The sequence below is a fragment of the Triticum aestivum genome, chromosome 5B (assembly GCF_018294505.1).
Source record: "Triticum aestivum cultivar Chinese Spring chromosome 5B, IWGSC CS RefSeq v2.1, whole genome shotgun sequence".
Classification (NCBI taxonomy): Eukaryota; Viridiplantae; Streptophyta; class Magnoliopsida; order Poales; family Poaceae; genus Triticum; species Triticum aestivum.
The window spans coordinates 66525220-66547394 of record NC_057807.1 but is presented as its reverse complement, the minus strand read 5'-3'; the positions used below and the strand labels follow the sequence as shown (position 1 = coordinate 66547394).

Genomic DNA, 22175 nt, shown 5'->3' with positions numbered 1-22175 from the left:
TACCTATGTTTCACGATCTTTTCTCTGGACAACTTCAATTATTTCACTTGAATTTTGAAACTATCACATTGCTCCCTAAGAAAACGGAGGCTGTGCGAATTGAGCAGTTCAGGCCAATTTGCCTACTCAATGTTAGTTTCAAAATCTTTACCAAGGTCGGGACTAACAGGCTCTCACAGATTGCGCTTTCTGTGGTGCAACAATCCCAAACTGCTTTCATGCCGGACAGAAACATCCTCGAAGGGGTGGTTGTCCTTCATGAAACGCTCCATGAAATTCACTCTAAAAAATTAGATGGGGTAATTTTTAAGGTGGATTTCGAGAAGGCGTATGATAAGGTCAAGTGGCCATTCCTTCAACAGGCATTGCGTATGAAAGGTTTTGATGAGGCTTGGCGCCATCAGGTAGAATCTTTTACGCAAAAAGGGAGTGTGGGTATTAAAGTTAATGACGATATAGGTCATTACTTCCAGACTCATAAGGGCCTCAGGCAAGGAGATCCAATGTCCCCCGTCTTGTTTAACATCGTGGTGGATATGTTAGCAATTTTGATCGGAAGGGCTAAGGACCATGGTCAAGTGGGTGGTTTAGTACCTCATCTGGTTGATGGAGGTGTATCCATCCTTCAATACGCTGATGATACAATCATCTTCATGGAGCATGATTTGGCCAAGGCGAGAAATATGAAGTTGTTGTTATGCCTCTTTGAACAATTATCGGGGTTAAAGATTAACTTTCATAAGAGCGAGTTGTTCTGCTTTGGTAGAGCCAAAGACGAACAGGAGTCCTATAGGCAATTGTTTGGGTGCGAGTTGGGAAGTTTGCCCTTCTCCTACCTTGGCATTCCGATTCATCATCGTAGGCTAACAAACAGAGAGTGGAAGTGTATCCAGGATCGATTTGAAAAGAAACTGAGCTGCTGGAAGGGTAAGCTCATGTCATATGGAGGCCGGTTAATCTTGATAAACTCGGTGCTCACGAGTATGCCTATGTTCCTCTTATCGTTCTTTGAGGTTCCAGTGGGAGTGAGGAAAAGACTGGACTTCTATCGATCACGTTTCTTCTGGCAGGCTGATGATCTTAAAAGAAAATACCGGCTTGCTAAGTGGGATATTATCTGTCGACCCAAAGACCAAGGCGGGCTTGGCATTGAGAATCTTGAAGTTAAGAACAGATGCCTTCTTAGTAAGTGGTTGTGGAAGCTCGCTTGCGGTTCTGAAGCTATGTGGGCGCAAATCATTCGCAGCAAGTACCTCCAGACTAGGACGTTGTCCCAGGTAACAGTTAGGCCGACTGACTCGCCTTTCTGGAAAGGGCTCATGAAAGTCAAACAATTAATGTTCAATAGGACAAAAGTTGTCATTGGCAATGGTGCCACTACACGTTTCTGGGAGGACGCTTGGCTGGGCGACTCACCCCTGGCCATTCAATATCCGTCTTTATATCGTATTGCTCAACGACGTGAGGTGTTCGTGGCAACGGTATTTCAATCTATCCCCCTTAATATTCAGTTTAGACGGTCGTTAGCGGGCAATCGTTGGGAGGTTTGGCTCCAGTTAGTTAGGAGACTAATGGAGGTTCAACTTTCTGACCAACCTGATAAATTACGCTGGAAGTTGACTACGTCTGGAGTATTTACAGTGAGGTCAATGTACATTGATGTTATTAATTCAAGCTCCATTCCAACTTCCAAGAATGTCTGGGATGTCAAAGTTCCTTTGAAAATAAAAGTGTTTATGTGGTTTGTTCATAAACAAGTTATTCTAACAAAGGACAACTTAATAAAGCGTAATTGGACAGGACCTACTAGGTGTAGTTTCTGTGATCGAGATGAGACAATTAAACATCTCTTTTTTGATTGCCCGCTGGCCAAGGTTCTTTGGCAGACGGTCCACATTGCTTTTAATATTACTCCACCGAATATGTTAATGCTTTATTTGGGAATTGGCTAAATGGGATTGACTCTACATAGCAAGACATATTCGGGTTGGAGTCTGTGCTTTAATGTGGACCATCTGGCTTTGCAGAAATGATTTGGTTTTTAACAGAACATCACGAATTCATTTTTTGCAGGTTATCTTCCGAGCTACGGCGTTGATCCGTTCATGGTCATTACTCACTCCGATGGAGGCCAGGGAGCATTTGGTTACTGGGTCTATCCGGTGGGAGATGGTTGCTCGGGATATCTTCAACCGGTTTGGATGGCGGTCATGTAATAGGATAGGCAATTAGTTTACCTATCTCTTTAGCCAGCCGGTTGTGGCCTTTTTTAATGGCTAGTTCGTGTTTCTAGCCTTCTGCGCTCTGTGTGGGCTGCTTTTTGTTGTTTTGAGTTTGAGACTATGGAACTTTGTAGGCACATTTTGTTGCTTCGTTAATAAGATGGCTGTATGCATCACTCTTGATGCAGAGGCCGGGGAGTCCCCCCTTTTCGAAAAAAAAAGAAGAAACTTTAGAGGTGTTTAATTAATGTGGAAAAAAGTTCAGTTTCCTCCCTGTCTTCCCAATAGGATGCCTCCTCCTCAAGGCACCCCAGCTATCAAAGTAGCAGCTACCAGGAAGCATCGTCACCTTCTCAACAAGTGGCTGCCAAATGAGTTATCCAAGGTAGAATTGGCAATCAACTCTTTATAGCAGTATTATATTATTGCAAGTGTCAATAAACTGCTTCGCCCGCAAGGCACGACGCAGCTATAAGTCGCCTACAAACATCATCATCATAATCATCAACTCGTAGTATTTTGCCCATACATTGGCTAAGTCCACCACCCATCTTTCCAGTCTTGACGTACGAGTACGACTACGACACGACCAAGATGAAGCAGACCGTCGTCCTGTACCCGGGCGCCGGCGTCGGCCACTTCGGCTCCATGACGGAGCTCGCCCACGTCTTCCTAAACCACGGCTACGACGTCACCATGGTGCTCATCGAGCTGCCCGTCAAGTCCTCCGACTCTGGCGCCGCCGCCGTCGAGCGCATTGCCGCCGCCAACCCATCCATCTCCTTCCATGTCCTCCCGCTCCTCCCTGTCCCGGACATCGCCGCCTCCGGCAAGCACCCTTTCATCCACCTGCTCCAGCTGCTGCGCGACTACAACGAGCTGCTCGAAGCCTTCCTCCGCTCCATCCCCCGGGAACGCTTGCACTCCCTCGTCCTCGACATGTTCTGCGTCGCCGCCATCGACGTCTGCGCGAAGCTCGGCGTCCCGGTCTACACCTTCTTCGCCTCGGGCGCCTCGTTCCTCTCCGTCATGACCCAGTTCCCGGCGCTGGTCGCTGGCAGGCAGATGGGCCTCAAGGACCTCGGCGACACGCCCCTCGATTTCCTCGGCGTCCCGCCTATGCCGGCGTCTCATCTGGTCAGGGAGCTGCTCGAGCACCCGGAGGAGGAGATGTGTAAGGCCATCACTAGCATGTGGAAGCGCAACACGGAGACCATGGGCGTTCTGGTGAACACGTACGAGTCATTGGAGTGCCGGGCGGTTCAGTCGCTCAGGGACCCGCGCTGCGTCCCAGGCCGGACCCTGCCCCCGATCTACTGCATCGGGCCGTTGGTCGGCAACGGCGCGAAGAGCGACAACGGCAGAGCAGCGGAGAGGAACGAGTGCCTCGCGTGGCTAGACGCGCAGCCGGATCGCAGCGTTGTCTTCCTCTGCTTCGGGAGCAAGGGCACGCTCTCCACGGACCAGCTCAAGGAGATCGCCGTCGGCCTGGAGAGGTCCGGGCAGCGGTTCCTGTGGGTCGTGCGCACGCCGGCCGGGAGCGACGACCCGAGGAAAATCCTGGAGGTTCGCCCCGAGGCGAACCTCGACGCGCTCCTACCGGCGGGTTTCCAGGAGCAGACCAAGGACAGGGGGCTCGTGGTCAGGTCGTGGGCCCCGCAGGTGGACGTGCTCTGCCACCCGGCGACCGGCGCGTTCGTGACGCACTGCGGGTGGAACTCGGTGCTGGAGGCCATCGCGGCGGGAGTGCCGATGCTCTGCTGGCCGCTGGAGGCGGAGCAGAAGATGAACAAGGTGTGCATGACGGCGGAGGACATGGGAGTGGCGGTGGAGCTGGCCGGGTACGCGGAGGGCTTCGTCACGGCGGACGAGCTGGAGGCTAAGGTGAGGCTGGTGATCGAGGCTGAGGACGGCGCGCAGCTGAGGGCGCGACTGGCGGCTCGCAGGGAGGAGGCGAAGGCGGCGCTGCGGGAAGGAGGCTCCTCGCGGGCGGCGTTCGTCCAGTTTCTCTTGGACGCGCAGAATATCCAGGTGTAGCGCGGCGAGTGACAATTTGCCAACCACTCTTATAGTACTTGTTATTTTTGTTGACAGCTTGACATTAGCAGCATTTACAACCCAATAATGCTAAACATACAAAGAGTTACACGCAATTACACGCTGATTAGAATTCTTTTACAACCACACATAATATTCTGTGAACGCTGTCCGCATCAGCCTCATATTTTACATATCACAACCACGCTACCCACTTGACGAGTTTCATTTTTATACAGAGACATACAACATTCATGATATACGCAGAACTAGCAAATTACCACCTACAGTACTCGTCATCGGATATGTCATGACATTCATGCCGGAGCCGCCGGCCTCATGGTCATTGGCAGCCAGGTGAAGCGGCAACGCCCCCTCATCATCCTCGGACGCGAAGTCCTCCTTAAGCTTCATCTCCATCTACATACGGTTAACAACTTTTTTAAGAAGACGAATTAAACTGTCATTTCTATCTGCCACAACCATAGTAGGGAGGCCAAGGTATTTGTCAGGCATACCTTCTGTCATGATATTTAAACTAGAGAAAACATGTGCCTTCAAATCGGCATCAACATTGGGGCTAAAATGAATGTTGCATTTCTCTTCACTCAACATCTGTCCAGAACTAGCACAATATTGATCAAGCGCTTGTCTCAAAGAGGTCACATTAACAAAGTTTGCCTTCATAAGGGTTACGGAATCATCAATAAAGAGTAAAAATAAAGAGTAAATGTGATACTAATGGTGCATTTCTGCACATCCTTACCGAAAATGGAAAATTGCGCGTTAACGCCATGTAGCGGCAGATCCATAGCCGCTTGTTCCGCTTATAAGATGCGTGTGGTACTGTTCGTTGTAAAAAGCAAATTATTTTACTTTAGTAATATATCTACACATCTGTACAGTTTCTTTTTTTTTTTTTTGAGGGGAACATCTGTACAGTTTCTAAGCTCCCAGGAATTGGTGCCCTGGGAGCGCTCGAGCGTTTTTTTCCGGAAGTGCATCAAGTTTATTAGCAAAAGATCGCAGCCGACGTCCTGTTATGTGACCAGCCACCCAATAGATGGTTCATTCAGATCAGCAATGTTCTCTTCTCCCTCTAGGGTTCTGTCCGCCTAGCGCTCGCCGCCTACGCATCTCTGGCTGCCGCCACGCTTCTCCTCCCCGGCTACACCACCTTGCCCATTATTTCCTCACTCCAAATCTGTGACTCACACCAGGATTGCTCGCGGCCTTCCTCCTCACACCCCCGGCGTCCCCATTCATCACTCCATCGCCCACCCAATGCGGATTTCTATTCAGTAAGGGCTATGGGGATGGTCAGACGGATGGATAGTGGGAGCTTCACGACCTGAAGGAGCGGGTTGTGCGGGAGGTGCTGGAGGCCACCAAGGCCCTCACCGTGCGCCGCGCCGCTGACAGTATGCGCTATGGTGGCATTGAACAAGGACGTCCGCCACTTGCAGGCTTGGCTGCCTCCCTCAAGCCCACCATGGTCTGCATCCCCTCCCCCCATCCCACCTACTCGGCTCTATCTTTTCCCAATCTCTCTGTCTGGTTCTATTGTTTTCTCCCAGGCTAATTTCACAAAAGACTAGATCTTAATTCAGAGCAAAATCATGAGCTATTTGGAGGTCTATAGTTATTTGGTCGGACAAGTTATGGATATGCAGTGAGCTCGTGGAATTTCTAGATGCTGCCGAAGTAGCTAATCTTCGTATATGTTTTGTGTCCTGTGAAAGTAGTAGATTTTGTTTGTATTTATTTGGGAGATTGGATGATTTGCCACACTTTACTTAGTGATTAGATGATTTTCCCTGCTTTAGTTAGGCTTAGATTATTTGCCCCAGTTTTCTTTAATCTTTTGATCATTTGCCCTAATATGTATTCCAATGAATTCTTGATTGTTTTAGTTCACAAAATAGATGCGGAGTGACCTTTATGCCCCCATGGAATTTCTGCAATTTCTTTGCCCAATATCCCTCAATCTAGCCCTTCATTCCCTTCAGCTCGTCAGGACTACTTGTGCTGAACTACTGGAGTGACAAAGCTTGCAGCAGGGAAGCAAAAAGGCGGGGCTAATCGCGTTGCATCTCAACGGTGTGACGGCCCTGCTGCTGCTTGATGTCTTGGCAGTGCTATACGGTCGCGGCGACTCCTGCTGCTGGTCGATGACCCCGCGGTGCTTGGCGGCCCGGATGTTCTCACTGCTTTAACCTCAACATCCCATGGTCAGCAACCTGATTCCTTTTTTTGTTTCAGTGTGTTGGTCAATCACAGGATGAGACATTCATGTTTTTGTGGAGAGACTTTGTAAAGAGATGCAGGACAACAGATTAGTCTTGACCATCTGGAGCAACGGCCATTGCAGACTTCTTATTCTCGCCACCAACGTCGTCGTGGAACATTGCCCTCTTGTGAAGTCGCCAGAGTCACCTCGACCCGCCGTGATCATATCTTGATGAGATGTCACTATGAAATAATACTTAAAGGCATAATATCAAATTTTCTTCCTGTTACATTTTCTGATATATATTCCCAGAGAGTAGATATTTGTTTTACTTTGCTTGGCATCAGTTTGGAGAAAAACTATGAAATTGAAACAATGCTTGTTTAAGTCACTGTAACTGCTGTACTCAATTCTAAAAAAAAGGTGTTACATAAATATTAGCTCAAGGTTGAGGAGATGAAATTTTATTTTGTCCCTTGTTACACTTCAACTACCTAAGTTTTGACTAGATTGTAGCATTGCTTGTGCAAATAAGCTATTTATAGTGAATAATGCAGCCCAACTTGCAGCTTTAGTCTGTAACTTGTGGTATTATTAAAATATGTTTTGTGCAGGTTTCAACCTTTAGTGTTTATGATGTTAAACTTTAGTTGTAGGACAAAATGCTCCTATTTGTGATCTATGGGATTTGCATGTAGTTGGCTGAATAAATATATATTATATTACTCTAAACTCTGTATTTCCTTCTTCACTTTCAACAACACTTAACTGTACATTTCAAATTATTTGGGTTCATGGCAAACTAGAGTTCATGGTTTAGCAAGACTCCTATTCATCACCTCAGTATTGCAATTTTATTTACTTCATAGTGGCTCTGCTTATTTGTTATTTTTGGATGTTTCAGGAAGACACAAATTTGCAAATAAAACATGGAGAAGAACTACATTGTAATCCACTAATACGATTAGGATGGTGTTTCAAGGATTGAAATCAATTAGGACAACTCAGATAAACAGTTCGAACTTTATTTTCCCCTGCACTATCATTTGGAATTTGGAATTGGCTTCATGCAGTCCAGTTCAAAAGAATTTTTGTCCGAATGGTAGCGTTATCACTGTCTAATGGTTAGAGAAATCGGCGCAGCAAGGCGCGCGTACCCTTCTAGTATGGTGCATGTGTCCTACCAAAAACAGCTTTTAGTCAGATGGGTATCGACTTGCATGCATGTGCTTCCCATTCTCTATCTTCTCTCTCCGAAAATAATTCATCCATTTATTTCACCTTTACTATCTTAAAAGTATTCATATCTCTTAAGCCAAAGTTCTGATTTTAAAACTTTTTATACATTTGAACTCCTGTCAACGACCTTTAAAACAAGACGAACTTTGGATACGTTCTAAGTCGATTCAAAATTCATGAAATACTAGACAGATTTTGGATATTTCACATAAACCACGTCTGTTTCAAATTGCACATTTTTGGAAAAACTTATTTCACTCTTTTGAAATAAATTGCTACACATTTCCAAATAATTAGTTTCACAGAATACCATTTCAGTTTCATATTGTTTTCATTTTTAGAACCCACGTTTCACTTTTCATTGGCTTGTTTCACAAAATTCACATCTATTTGAATTCCAGGTTTTTGAAATAACACATTTCACATATTTGAAATAAAATTTTAACACATTTCCAAATAATCAGTTTCACAAAACTAACATTTCAGTTCATATTATTTTCATTTTTAGAACCCACATTTCACTTTTCACTACTTGTTTCACAAAAAGAACAACTATTTCAATTCCACATTTATGAAAAAACATAATTCACAATTTTGAAATAAATTGTTACACATTTCCAAATAATCAGTTTCACAAGTTGACATTTCAGTTTCATATTACTATTTTTTATTCTTCAGAACCCACATTTCACTTTTCACTACTTGTTTCACAAAAAAAACATATATTTCAGTTTCAAAATTTTGAAATAACATATTTCACACTATTAAAAAATTGTTACACATTTTCAATTAAGCAATTTCACAAGTAAACATCTTAATTTCATATTGTTTCATTTTTAGAAGTCACATTCCACTTTCCACTGTCATGTTTCATAAAAACATATCTATCTCACAATTTCAGTTTCGTATTTTATTTAAATAGATTTCTAGTGAAATCGTTGGTTTCACATATTTGATATTTCTAGTGAAAATCAGGTTTGTTTCACATACTTCTAGTGAAAACATGTTTGTTTCATATTTTTCTAGTGAAATAGGTTTGTCTCACATATGAAATGTGAAACATCAAAAGTTAAGTGTGTTTGAAATGTATCCAAGACTGGTCTAGTACTAAAGGTCTCGACGTCAGGAGTTCAAATATATAAATTATTTCACAAACTAACTTATATTTGAAAATATATGAGTTATTTAAATTGTCTAAGATCAAATAAATTCCATGGATTTGTTTGAGAGGAAGAGAGAGGAGAGATGTCTGAGTAGTGTACTACACCGATGACCAGATAAAATTAAGTCTATGTATGTGTTCTTTTTCTGACTATGTCGGCCGGTGCAGTGATTTAACTCTGAAATACACAAAAGGTAAAGTGTGCAATACATATATATACAACCATAGCAGGATCCAATCGCACAAATATCAAATAATGTGGACGGTGATAGATGTACCGGCATGCGCCAGTAACGCGCAAAATGACTTTGCGCACCCTTACCCTTTGATGACACAAATCTTCTCTTTATGAGCCTAAGACTAGCCACAATGGGGAGTAACATACACTAGTAACATACACATATCCCTAGACTATGTTACTACCTTCATAGTGGGTAGTAACATAAGTGTGGTAACATGCAAAGCTTCATTTATTAGGTTATAGACTCATATTGCATTGGAACATGTGATGTTACAGTAACTAGCTAAGTTACTATAAGGCTGGTCATAGTGGGAGTAACATAGGTAGTAACATAGATGCCACATAAGCAAAAATGGTGATGTGGCAAGTAGTTAATGAGGAGAGAGGCAAATAGAGTAACATAATATGTTACCATCACATAGCGGTTTCCAATGCATAATGAGTCTACAAAGTAATAAATGAAGGCAACTATGTTACCACACCTATAACACTACCCACTATGAAGGTAGTAACATAGACTAGTAACATATGTATGTTACTAGTCTAGGTTACTCCCCACTATGACCAGCCTAACTATCTCTCTTCTCATTAACTCATTGCCACATAAGCAAATTTGCTGAGTTGGACATGATGTTACTACTGAAGTTACTCCCACTGTGGCTAGTCTAAAGACTTGATAGACCCTCCGCATGAATCATAAATAAATATGGAAATAAAAGATCTCCTTGGTGAAGACCCTGAGTTGGAACAAATTGGTTAGTTTCTTGATTGTTGAATCTCAACTTATACTTTACTTTTTTTTTGCGGGGCAACTTATACTTTACTGATTTCACACATTGCCGTCGACGATCAACAAACTCTTCGTGAAAACCCAATTGCAACATCCTTTTCTCCAGAAAAAATCCACTCAATCAGCCATAGGCTTTGTGCATGTCAAGTTTCATTGCACATTAACCGTCCTTCCCCTATTTATTATTCATCATATGCATACACTATACCGCGCATGAAATAAGCGAGGCGCGGTGACGTTTTGCTCCGCGCGCTGAACCAACTATACCGCGCGCGCGTTTTTTGCATGTTCGCTAGAGCGCCCGTTCCGGCTGCGCACGCGCAAAACAGACAATTTTTCCAGCATGCGCTAAAATCACGGCCGGTTGGAGATGCTCTAAGTAATTGATGAAACCAACTTTGAGATACTAGTACCATTGCAACTTGCAAGTACTGTGGTAAGAGAGTAAAATGCATAGAACCACCACAATCATGTCACCATGGGCGGAAAACCACCACTTCACAAAACAAAGGCAAAATGCACCACATCGAAAAACTAACAGTAGCAAAAAACATCGACATTAAATGTTAAGCGCTTTGCTGACGTTACTAATTGACCAGGCCCGCATGTCAGGAGGAGTTGGAAAAAAGAACCGCCACATAGGCACTTGGACTTGTCTTCTTCCATCTCTTTTCCCTCCTTGCATTATGATAAACACCTCGCATTAATCGGCTGCGATGTAGTCGCTCGGCCCGCGCTACAGCAATGGCACTGAGGCTTCTCTTGATCAGACTAGCCGACCACCAAGAATCCAAGCACTTTCGAGTTCGGGTTTCTTGTTCCTGGACTGGGCCGCCCAGCATGCCGTCGTGGTCGTCCCTGCCGCGTCACCGCCACACATTTCTCTAGCGCATTACAGAGACTCCTAAATTTTAGATCTCTAAAAGTGGGCACACTATGAAAGTAACCATAACAAGTATTTTGGAACGGAGGGAGTAATTAATAAAACCATTATTCTAAGAAAATATTAGACCTTTCCTCATACCAACGAGAGTAACTATCTATTCGTTAGAAACCGTTGTGTTACACGTTATTTTCGTGAATACGCAAGATGCGTATCATTCCATTGATAGGTAGAAAACAAGAGTGACAAGATTACACGGGTACCACTTTACCATGTACACAAAGTTGGCGTGGGAAAGCGGTACATGAGCAGAATGGATGAGGGTGCTCAGCCCCAGCCTAGCAATCTACGCATCAGGGAGGCAAAAAGTTTGCAACGTCCTTGGCCCCGGCAAGAGCCCATGCCCGAGAGTCGTCCTTGATGATCTGAACAAGAAGTGTAGTGGAGGGGTGCATGTGGTCGAAGATGCATGCATTACGGTGGCGCCAGATGGACCATGCAGTGAGGAGGGCGAGGGAGGCGAGACCTTTCCGCAAGGCCGTAGGAACCCTCCTGGAGGAGTTAGCCCACCACTCAATGAAGCAATCGTAGGTGCCCGGAGGTGGTAGAGGCAGCCGGCACCAGGCGAGGATCTCATGCCAGATGGTCCGGGAGAATGGGCATTGGACGAGAAGGTGATCGAGGGTTTCCAGCACTTGGTCACAGAAGATGCAGCGGTCGTCATGCGGAAGGCCATGCCGCGCGAGGCGGGCGGCGGACCAGCAACGGTCCTGGCTTGCAAGCCACGCAAAGACCCGGATCCGCAGCGGGGCCCACGTGCGCCAGATCAGTTTCCAGTTGGGCGCGATGGTGGAGCCAGCGAACATGGCTCGATAGCAGGAATTCGCAGTGTAGATGCCCGAGTCGGTCCACCTCCAGCGTAACACGTTCGGGTCGAGAGTTAGGGTTACGGGCTGCAGGGCACGCCAAAGCTCGACATATTGAACCATCGCAGCCGGCCCCAAGGCACCCTGGATATCTCCCACCCAGGCCCTGTTGCTGAGGCCCTGCGCAACGGTCGTCGAACGCCTCCGGCGCTTAGGAACCAAAGCAAGGACGGCCGGCGCAAGCTCGCCGACCGAACGGCCCGAGATCCAACGGTCTTTCCAGAACAAGCAAGAGGTCCCGTCACCAAGGATCCAGTAGGAGGACGCAAAAAAAATTGCCTGGACCTCGGGGTCAAAAGGCAAATGGAGGTGCCGCCAGGGACGGGACTGATCGGTGGCCTGGAGCCAAAGCCACCTAGCGCGAAGCGAAACGCCGGTACGCTGCAGGTCACGAATGCCAAGCCCACCCAGCTCCAGGGGGCGGCACACTTTTTTCCAACTGACCAGGCAGCCTCCACCTGGGGCATCGGCTTTGCCATGCCAGAGAAAGTCGCGCATGATCCTGTTGATTTTCTTGAGAATAGCGGGTCGGAGCGCCATGGCCATAAGCAGGTGAACGGGCATGGCGGCGAGAACATGGTGCACCAGGGCTAGACGCTCTCCTCGCGAGAGAAGGAACGCCCTCCAAGTTGGCAGCTTACGCGCCATCCGCTCCACCAGAGGCATAAGAGCCGTCACGGAGACCTTCCTGGTCGAGAGTGGGATGCCAAGGTAAATGATGGGAAAGTGCACGATCGGGCAGGCAAGCGTGTCCTCGACAAGCACAGTCTACTCGGCCGTGCAATGGATCGGTGTGGCGGAGCATTTACGGAAGTTGGTGTGCAGCCCAGTCGCGGCGCCGAAGACACGGAGCAGCTCGCGGATGACCTGAAGCTCATGGTGGTCCGGGTGGCAGAAGATAACCACGTCGTTAGCATACAGGGAGATACTCGAGGCCATCCGGCGCTTGGTGAGGCGGCGCAGCACTCCCATCCTGATGGCGTGCTAGAGCAGGGAGTTGAGCGCGTCGATGACCAGCGTGAAGAGCATGGGAGAGACGGGGTCGCCCTGCCGGAGACCCTTCTCGTGGCAAATGGGGGGGCCCAGGTGGCCATTGATGAGCACACGTGTTTTCGCCTAGAGAGGAGGATGGAGATCCACTCGCGCCATCTTGGGCCAAAGCCAAGGTGCCCAAGAAGCTGAAGGAGAAAAGGCCATGAGACAGAGTTGAAGGCACGCGCAATGTCGAGCTTGAGGAGGATGCGAGGAGCCCTCATGTTGTGCAACTGACGGGCGGTCTGTTGAACCAAGATGAAATTGTCGTGAATGCAGCGGCCTGCGATGAACGCGCTCTGGTTGGTCGACACCATGTCTCGAAGCCGCGGAGCTAACCGCAAGGACAACACCTTGGCAAAAAAGCTTGGCCAAGAGGTGAATTAGGCTGATAGGCCTATAGTCCGCGAGGGTGGTGGCGTCAGGTTTCTTCGGGAGGAGAGTGACAAGCGCTTCGTTGAGCTTCTGAAAGCCCAAGCCATTAAGGTGATAAAGCTTGTCGAAAGCGTCGCAGATGTCATGCTTGACAGTGCCCCAGCAGGCGTGCAAGAACTCAGAGGTGAAGCCGTCCGGATCCGGGGCCTTGCCGGAGGGAAGGGATTTAACGGCCTCCCAGATCTCGGTCTCGGAAAAAGGAAGCTCCAGCTCCGAGAGATCAAAGGAACGGTCGTCGAAAGCCTCGAGGGCAAGGGTGATGTTGCGCTCATCCGAGGAGCCGAGAATGCTCGCAAAATGGTGGAACGCAGCCTCGGCCATCCCAGCCTCGTCAGAAACCAGGGAGCCATCGACATCCAGCTGTAGGATGCGGTTCTTCTGTTTGCGTTGGGAGGCATGGATCTTAAGGAAGGTGGAGTTCGTGTCGCCCTCCCGGAGCCAAGAGAGGCGCACGCGCTGGCGGGCAATCGACCTCTCGAGGGATGCCAGGCCCAGGTACTTCAGCTTAAGGTTTCTACGAAGCCAGGCCTCCGAGGGGGACAGGGGGCGCAAGTCCTGCGCCGCGTCGAGGCGAGCAATCAGCTCGCGAGCGACCAGAAGCTGTAAGGAGACATTGCCGATGCAGCGTGCACTCCAACTTTGGAGGCGGCGGGCAATGAGCTTGAGGTGTAGGTAGATTCTCCTGAATGGGTCCGGATCCGGAGGCTCGCAGTTCCAGGCGTTGCTCACAGTGTCCTGAAAGCCTTCGAGGTGAACCCAAAACCGCTCGAAGTGGAAACGTCTGGGGCCGCCAGGACGCCGGGAACAGTCCAGCAGGAGAGGGGCGTGATCAGAAGCAGCCGAAGCGAGGCAACGGAGCAGGCAGTGCGGTTGGAAGTCCTCCCAACTAGGAGTGCAGAGAACTCGGTCATTCCGCACAAGAGTGGGGTTTTCTTGCTCATTCGACCAAGTGTAACGTCGACCATGGAGGTAGATGTCACGCAGCTCCATGTCAGCAACAAAACGGCGAAAGCGACTCATAGAACGGTGGTGCAACCGCCCATTGTTCTTGTCGGCAGAGGACAAGATCATGTTGAAGTCACCCCCAACGATCCAGGGGCCCGCACAAGTGAGACGAAAATCGTGGAGCTCGGCAAGAAAGGCCACCTTCGCATCGTCCTCCTGAGGCCCATACACGGACGTAATCCACCAGTGCTGCTCGCCCGGGGCAATGGGTGTGACAAGGGCGGACACATGGTAGGCGCCAACCTCCGGCCTAGAGAGGGTGATCATGGAGCGCTGCCAAGCAATGAGAATACCTCCGCGCGTGCCATTGGCAGGCAGGAAGAAGAAGTCCTGGAATGAGGGCCCGAGAGTCTCGGTAACAATAGGAGCAGAGACCACCGCGAGCTTGGTTTCGCTAAGGCACACAATCGAGGGGGACACAAAAAGAATCATGGAACGGACCGCCATGCGTCTGGCCTTCGAATTTAGGCCACGCACATTCCAAAACACGACCTTGAGACTACAATCCATGGAAATGTTGGGGGGCCGAGGGAGAGGGGGAAACGCAACCCTAAGAGGGAATCAGGACCAACATCACAGGCGCACGGTCGAGGAGCTGCGTGACACCGCGGGGAATCTGCCATCCGTAGTAGTCTGCAAAGGCCTGCACCACATCTTCAGCTAACGGCCGTGCGAACAGCTGGGTGTATTTGGCGAGGGTGGAGTCGTCGAGCGACCCATTCTCCTCGAGGAGCCCGAGCCTCCGCAACAGCACTTCCTTGGCCTTCATTTCGGAATCCAAACCGCAATCAGCTTTGGCGATTCGAGAGCTCCTCCTGGGAGTGAAATTGGGGGGGATCGCGTTGCGCTTGCGCCTCGGAGTTGGCTTGGGCTGGGGCAGAACCTGATCAACAGGCCTCACAACCGAGCCCAGGAGCGCACATAGCGCGGGACGCTGCATGGCCTCGGGGCCTGGGGCATGCACGAAGGGGCCCAGCCCAGGCGGAGACAGGGTGCCCAAGGGGGGGAGGCACGCGGCGGCCCATCCCTTGCAGCAGCAGGCGACAAAGCGACGGGTGAAGCGAGGTCAGGCCCAACAGGGCTGGCCGGGCGGGTGGGAGACGGCGCGGGGCCGGTGTGGGACACGCGGCCCTCCACGACAAAGGTAGCATCGGATCCTGGTGATGACGCCAGGCGATCGTCTGTGCAGGGAGACCGTGGGCGGAAGCCACCAGATCCCGAGGCGCAGGAATCGCCCCCACGACCAATGACTGGGCAAGGCGGGGATCGATGGGCAGGCGGGGAAGCACAGCCATCTGACAGGTGGCCCGCGAGGGGAGGCTGGGGCGAGCCAACGGCCGGATGGGGAGGAGACACGCTCCCGCGAAGCGCCAGCTAGCGGTCAGGGGAGTTTGAACACGGTCGTAGGAACGGTCCGGTCGTAGGAGAGGACGGGCTGACCTCAGCGGTCACCTTATCCTGCGGCAGAGCAGGGGAGGGTTGCTTTTGCAGAGACCCCACAGGACGCAAGCGGGTCGAGACGGGGCCTGCCATGCGGGGGGAGCGACGGTGGGGTAGGGCCCAAGGATGCCCTTCCGGCCACGGAAAGGGGGGGGAGAGCGTGCGATCGCCGGCCACCACTGGCCGGAGCACCGGCACCGCGGGAGCCAGCTCCACGATCATCGGAAGAGCGCGGTGAGAAGCTATGGCGGGAATGCCAGGGTGGAGGGCAAGGAGGCGAGCTGTTGGGGCCTACGCCCGAGCTGGGGTCCGCCGCGGGCGGCGGCGGGGGCAGCCGAAAATCCTCCGAGCGGCTGACATGAATGCGCACCGGCCACCGGAGAAGATGGAACGCGAAACGCTCCGCGCGGTCGGGTTCAGCGTCGGGCCACATCGCGTCGGGCTCGGGGAGGAACAGCTCCGAGGTGCGAGGGATGTCATCAGGATTGGGCGTCCAGGCCGAGAGGCGGAAGACAGCCATGTCGCTGCCGTTGTGTGTCTCAGGCGCGAGATGGTCGATGTAGTAGAACGGGGAAAGCAGCTGCTCCGCCGTGGCCCTGTGCCAACCATGCTCGGGGATGCCCCGGATCTTGATGTCAACGCAGAGGCGAAGGGAGAGCGGATCGGCGCCGGTGGATCGGCCCCAAGGCTGAGAGAGCAGACGGAACCGACGGGCGCGGACGGGACGCTCCGCGACACGGGCACGAGCCACCGGGTCAGCGAAATGTACCAAGAATTCACCGTCCTGCCGCAGATGAACGGAGAAATCATCGTCAGAGAAGCCGAAGCGGTCGCGGAGGGCGGCAGCAACATCAGAACGGCCAACGCCAGACCTGTTCCCAGCCACGGTCACCACCAGAGCCCGCTCCAAGGCAGCCTCGGCCGCGACGATCTCGAGGGAGCGCTCCAAGAAGCAGAGCGCGCCGACGGGCCGCAGGGATGGGTGGCCGGACATGGCGGCCGGGGAGGAGGAAGACGGCAGGGAGGGCGACTGGGAGGTCGCAGGGCCAGAGGGCGAAGGGGTCGCGCCGGAGGCCAAGGCCACGCCCCCAGACCCGGAAGACGCGGGTCGGCTGGGGCCCATGACACTGGAAGTAGAGGAGCTCGCGAGGCGAGGAGAGGCGGCGCGGACGCGCTTGGCCGCCGGAGCGACGCGCGCGGGGGGGGGGGGGAGGCACGCGGGGCGTCGCAGTCCCGAGCAACATGGCCGTAGAAACGACAGCGCTTGCACCGGATGTCACGGCGGCACTCAGCCATGGGGTGAGCGCTGAAGCAACGCCGGCACTCCTGCGAAGCAGGGGAGGGCGGCCGGGGGCGAGGAGCCGCGGCCGGGGCCTGACGGCGGCGCGGGCGGCGGGGGCGAAGGCACGGGCAACGACGGCCTGAGGTGTGACGCCCGGATAATTAAGCTACAGTGATCCCCCGCTAATGATGCCACGTCACCTCGATTACTGTTGATAAACTCTAGATAATTCAAAATCGAAACAAATTCAAAATTTAATTACAAGAAAACAATAAAAGTTTTCAAACATTAAAATAAAAATGTTCGATTTGTACTAAATATTACATAGATAATTATGGTGTAGAAGACACAGTTTTATAAAATACATAAATATTTTAAATTGAATTAAAACAGAAGAGAAAATAAATAAAAGAAAGAAAATACAAAAGAAAAAGAAAAACAAAACAGAAGAAAGAAAGAGAAAATGCCTCCTCCCCCCACTGGGCCACGGCCTCGCAGGCACCAGGCCGGCCCATCAGCTGCGCCCATATCCCCCCCACTGCTCTCCAAACCCTAGAGCCCCACCCCACTTCCCCCACGATCCCCACCCTCTCCCTCCAGCGCCGTCACAGGAGAGGGCGCACGATCCCCATCGCTCTCCCCACTCTTCCCTCGCTCTCTTTCCCCACCTGAGGACCCGATCTGGATCAGGGCGCTCGCCCCCCCCCCCCCCCCGATCCCGGTGACCCCGTCACCCCCGACGCCACGGAGCTTCGTCACCAACCCGCCGGAAGCCGCGGCCTCGACCCGGTGCCGCCTCGCTGCGACGCCGCTGCCTCGACCTCGCCAGACCTTGTCGCCGCCTCGCCGTCCTCCTCCTCGTCTCCTCCTCGCCGGACCACCCCACGCACGCTGCCCGGACCCTACAACCCCCTGTGAGGCCCTCCCTCCCTTCTCCTCTGCTCCCGTCGCCATGCACGGCTCCTAGTCGCCTCTGGACACCCGCGCCTCGACACGCCCGGGGCGTGCCTCGCCGAGTCGCCCGCGCCCCTATCCCGCCTCGCCACGCGCGCTCGCACCCGGATCCACTAGCCTCTCCGGCCGCCGACGCCCGCTCGCGGCCGCCGCCGCCCCGCACTGTCCCGCTGCCTCCCTGCTCCACCATGGCCGTCGTCCCAACTGCTCCACCCGTGGCCGTTCCCCACTGCCGCCTCCTGCCCGGCGCACCTCGCCGCAGCTCCCGGCGCCCGGGGCCTCCACTGGCTTGGGCTAGCGCCCAAACGGGCTGACGCCCACATCGCCTAGTCGCCCGATGCCCGCTAGCCCCTTACCCGTTACGGCTCCCCTAGAGCCACTGACACGTGGGGCCCAGCCCCCAGAACGTTAAAAAAAGGAATTGAAAAAAAGTAATAATTAAAATATTAATTAATTAAAGAATTAATTAACTTAATTAATCTGGACTAGATTAACCTAATCATCTAGTTAAAGCTAATTAACCCTGTTTAACTACTATGAGACTATGACAAGTGGGACCCACTGGTCAGGTTGACCAGTCAACTCTGTTGACTGCTGACGTCAGCATGACCTCATGCTGATGTCATAAATTCATTTTCGAATTAAATTAAATAATTAATTAAATTCCAGAAATTAATAAAATCTTTAGAAAATCATATCTTTTAATCGTAACTCGGATTAAAATATTTTCAACATGAAAGTTGCTCAGAACGACGATACAAATCCGGTGTTTCGCTGGTAACTCGGATTAAAATGCTTAGTATAGGATGCTAGTTTATCATCATTGGCCCTACATTCTTGTCAGTCTGCCTTGCTATACTATCGGGCTGTGATCACTTGGGAGGTGATCACGGGTATATACTATACATACATACTATACAGATGGTGACTAAAGTCGGGTCAGCTCGATGAGTACCCGCAAGTGATTCTGATGAGGGGGATGAAAGTGTTGGGGAACGTTGCAGAAAATTAAACTTTTTCCTACGGTTTCACCAAGATCCATCTATGAGTTCATCTAAGCAACGAGTCAAGGGAGAGAGTTTGCATCTACATACCACTTGTAGATCACGAGCGGAAGCTAGCCAAGGGGATGGTGATGATGGAGTCGTACTCGAACGTGATTCGGATCACCGATGTCCAAGTGCTGAACGGACAGCACCTCCGCGTTCAACACACGTACGGGACGGGAGACGTCTCCTCCTTCTTGATCCAGCAAGGGGGAAGGAGAGGTTGAGGAAGACAGCTCCACCGGCAGCACGACGGCGTGGTGATGGTGGAGAGGCAGTACTCCGACAGGGCTTCGCCAAGCACACAATGGAGGAGGAGAGGTGTTGGGGAGGGGAGGGCTGCGCCTTGGAGGATGGTGCGGCTGCCCTCCCCTCACCCCTCTATTTATAGGGGGAAGGGAGAAGGGGGCCGGCCCCCTAGAACCCATCTAGGGGGGGTGCGGCGGCCAAGGGGAGAGGGGGAGAGGGTGGCTTGCCCCCCAAGCCAAGGGGGGCGCCCCCTCTAGGGTTCCCCCTCAACCCTAGGCGCATGGGCCCAAGGGAGGGGGGTGCGGCCAGCCCACCAGGGGCTGGCTCCCTGCCCCACGCAGCCCATGTGGCCCCCCGGGAGGGGTGGCCCCTCCGGGTGGACCCCCGGAACCCTTCCGGTGGCCCCGGTACAATACTGGTATGACCCCGAATCTTCCCGGTGTCCGTTTGACAACTTCCCATATATAAATCTTTACCTCCGGACCCTTCCGGATCTCCTCGTGACGTCCAGGATCCCATCCGGGACTCCGAAAAACATTCGGCAGTCACATACTAGTCTTCCTAATAACCCTAGCGTCACCGAACCTTAAGTGTGTAGACCCTACGGGTTCGGGAGACATGCAGACATGACCGAGACGCTCTCAGGCCAATAACCAACAGCGGGATCTGGATACCCATGATGGCTCCCACATGCTCCTCGATGTTGTCATCGGATGAACCACTATGTCGAGGATTCGATCAAACCCTGTATACAATTCCCTTTGTCAATCGGTACGTTACTTGCCCGAGACTCGATCGTCGGTATCCCAATACCTTGTTCAGTCTCGTTACCGGCAAGTCACTTTACTCGTACCGCAATGCATGATCCCGTGTCCAACACCTTGGTCACATTGAGCTCATAATGATGATGCATTACCGAGTGGGCCCAGTGATACCTCTCCGTCATACGGAGTGACAAATCCCAGTCTCGATCCGTGTCAACCCAACAGCTACTTTCGGAGATACCTGTAATGCACCTTTATAGTCACCCAGTTACGTTGTGACGTTTGATACACCCAAGGCACTCTTACGGTATCCGGGAGTTACACGATCTCATGGTCTAAGGAAGAGATACTTGACATTGGCAAAGCTCTAGCAAAACGAACTACACGATCTTTTATGCTATGCTTAGGATTGGGTCTTGTCCATCACATCATTCTCCTAATGATGTGATCCCGTTATCAACGACATCCAATGTCTATAGTCAGGAAACCATGACTATCTGTTGATCACAATGAGCTGGTCAACTAGAGGCTCACCAGGGACATATTGTGGTCTAAGTATTCACACGTGTATTACGATTTCTGGATAATACAGTTATAGCATGAATAAAAGACATTTATCATGAACATTGAAATATAATAATACTTTTATTATTGCCTCTAGGGCATATTTCCAACAGTCTCCCACTTGCACTAGAGTCACCAATCTAGTTACATTGTGATGAATCGAACACCCATAGAGTTCTGGTGTTGATCATGTTTTGCACGCGAGAGAGGTTTAGTCAGCGGATCTGCGACATTCAGATCCGTGTGCACTTTGCAAATCTCTATGTCTCCATCTTGAACATTTTCACGGATGGAGTTGAAACGACGCTTGATGTGCCTGGTCTTCTTGTGAAATCTGGGCTCCTTGGCAAGGGCAATAGCTCCAGTGTTGTCACAGAAGAGTTTGATCGGCCCCGACGCATTGGGTATGACTCCTAGGTCGGTGATGAACTCCTTCACCCAAATCGCTTCATGCGCTGCCTCCGAGGCTGCCATGTACTCCGCTTCACATGTAGATCCCGCCACGACGCTCTGCTTGCAGCTGCACCAGCTTACTGCTCCACCATTCAACATATACACGTATCCGGTTTGTGACTTAGAGTCATCCAGATCTGAGTCGAAGCTAGCGTCGACGTAACCCTTTACGACGAGCTCTTCGTCTCCTCCATAAACGAGAAACATGTCCTTCGTCCTTTTCAGGTACTTCAGGATATTCTTGACCGCTGTCCAGTGTTCCTTGCCGGGATTACTTTGGTATCTTGCTACCAAACTTACGGCAAGGTTTACATCGGGTCTGGTACACAGCATGGCATACAGAATAGATCCTATGGCTGAAGCATAGGGGATGACACTCATCTCTTCTTTATCTTTTGCCGTGGTCGGTGACTGAGCCGAGCTCAGTCTCACACCTTGTAACATAGGCAAGAACCCCTTCTTGGACTGATCCATTTTGAATTTCTTCAAAACCTTGTCAAGGTATGTGCTTTGTGAAAGACCTATGAGGCGTCTCGATCTATCTCTATAGATCTTGATGCCTAATATATAAGCAGCTTCTCCAAGGTCCTTCATTGAAAAACACTTATTCAAGTAGGCCTTAATGCTGTCCAGAAATTCTATATTATTTCCCATCAAGAGTATGTCATCTACATATAATATGAGAAATGCTACAGAGCTCCCACTCACTTTCTTGTAAACGCAGGCTTCTCCATAAGTCTGCATAAACCCAAACGCTTTGATCATCTCATCAAAGCGAATGTTCCAACTCCGAGATGCTTGCACCAGTCCATAAATGGATCGCTGGAGCTTGCACACTTTGTTAGCGTTCTTAGGATCGACAAAACCTTCCGGCTGCATCATATACAGCTCTTCCTTAAGATGCCCGTTAAGGAATGCCGTTTTGACGTCCATCTGCCATATCTCATAATCATAGTATGCGGCAATTGCTAACATGATTCGGACGGACTTTAGCTTCACTACGGGAGAGAATGTCTCGTCCTAGTCAATCCCTTGAACTTGTCGATAACCCTTAGCGACAAGTCGAGCTTTATAGATGGTGATATTACCATCCGCGTCCGTCTTCTTCTTAAAGATCCATTTGTTTTCTATCGCTCGCCGATCATCGGGCAAGTCTGTCAAAGTCCATACTTTGTTTTCGTACATGGATTCTATCTCGGATTTCATGGCTTCAAGCCATTT

At 50.7% G+C, this 22175-nt stretch overlaps 1 protein-coding gene across 1 annotated transcript; it reads left to right on the top strand.

The window, feature by feature from the left end:
• Positions 1-2750: 2750 nt before the first annotated feature.
• On the top strand, positions 2751-4397 carry LOC123115691 (UDP-glycosyltransferase 88B1). The gene has a single exon (XM_044536797.1). It carries the CDS (start codon positions 2817-2819, stop codon positions 4257-4259), a length of 1443 nt encoding a protein of 480 aa, XP_044392732.1. The 5' UTR covers positions 2751-2816; the 3' UTR covers positions 4260-4397.
• Positions 4398-22175: the final 17778 nt, after the last annotated feature.

Coding starts and splice junctions, on each gene's coding strand:
- LOC123115691 (XM_044536797.1), top strand. CDS start 2,817: ATGAAGCAGACCGTCGTCCTGTACCCGGGCGCCGGCGTCGGCCACTTC.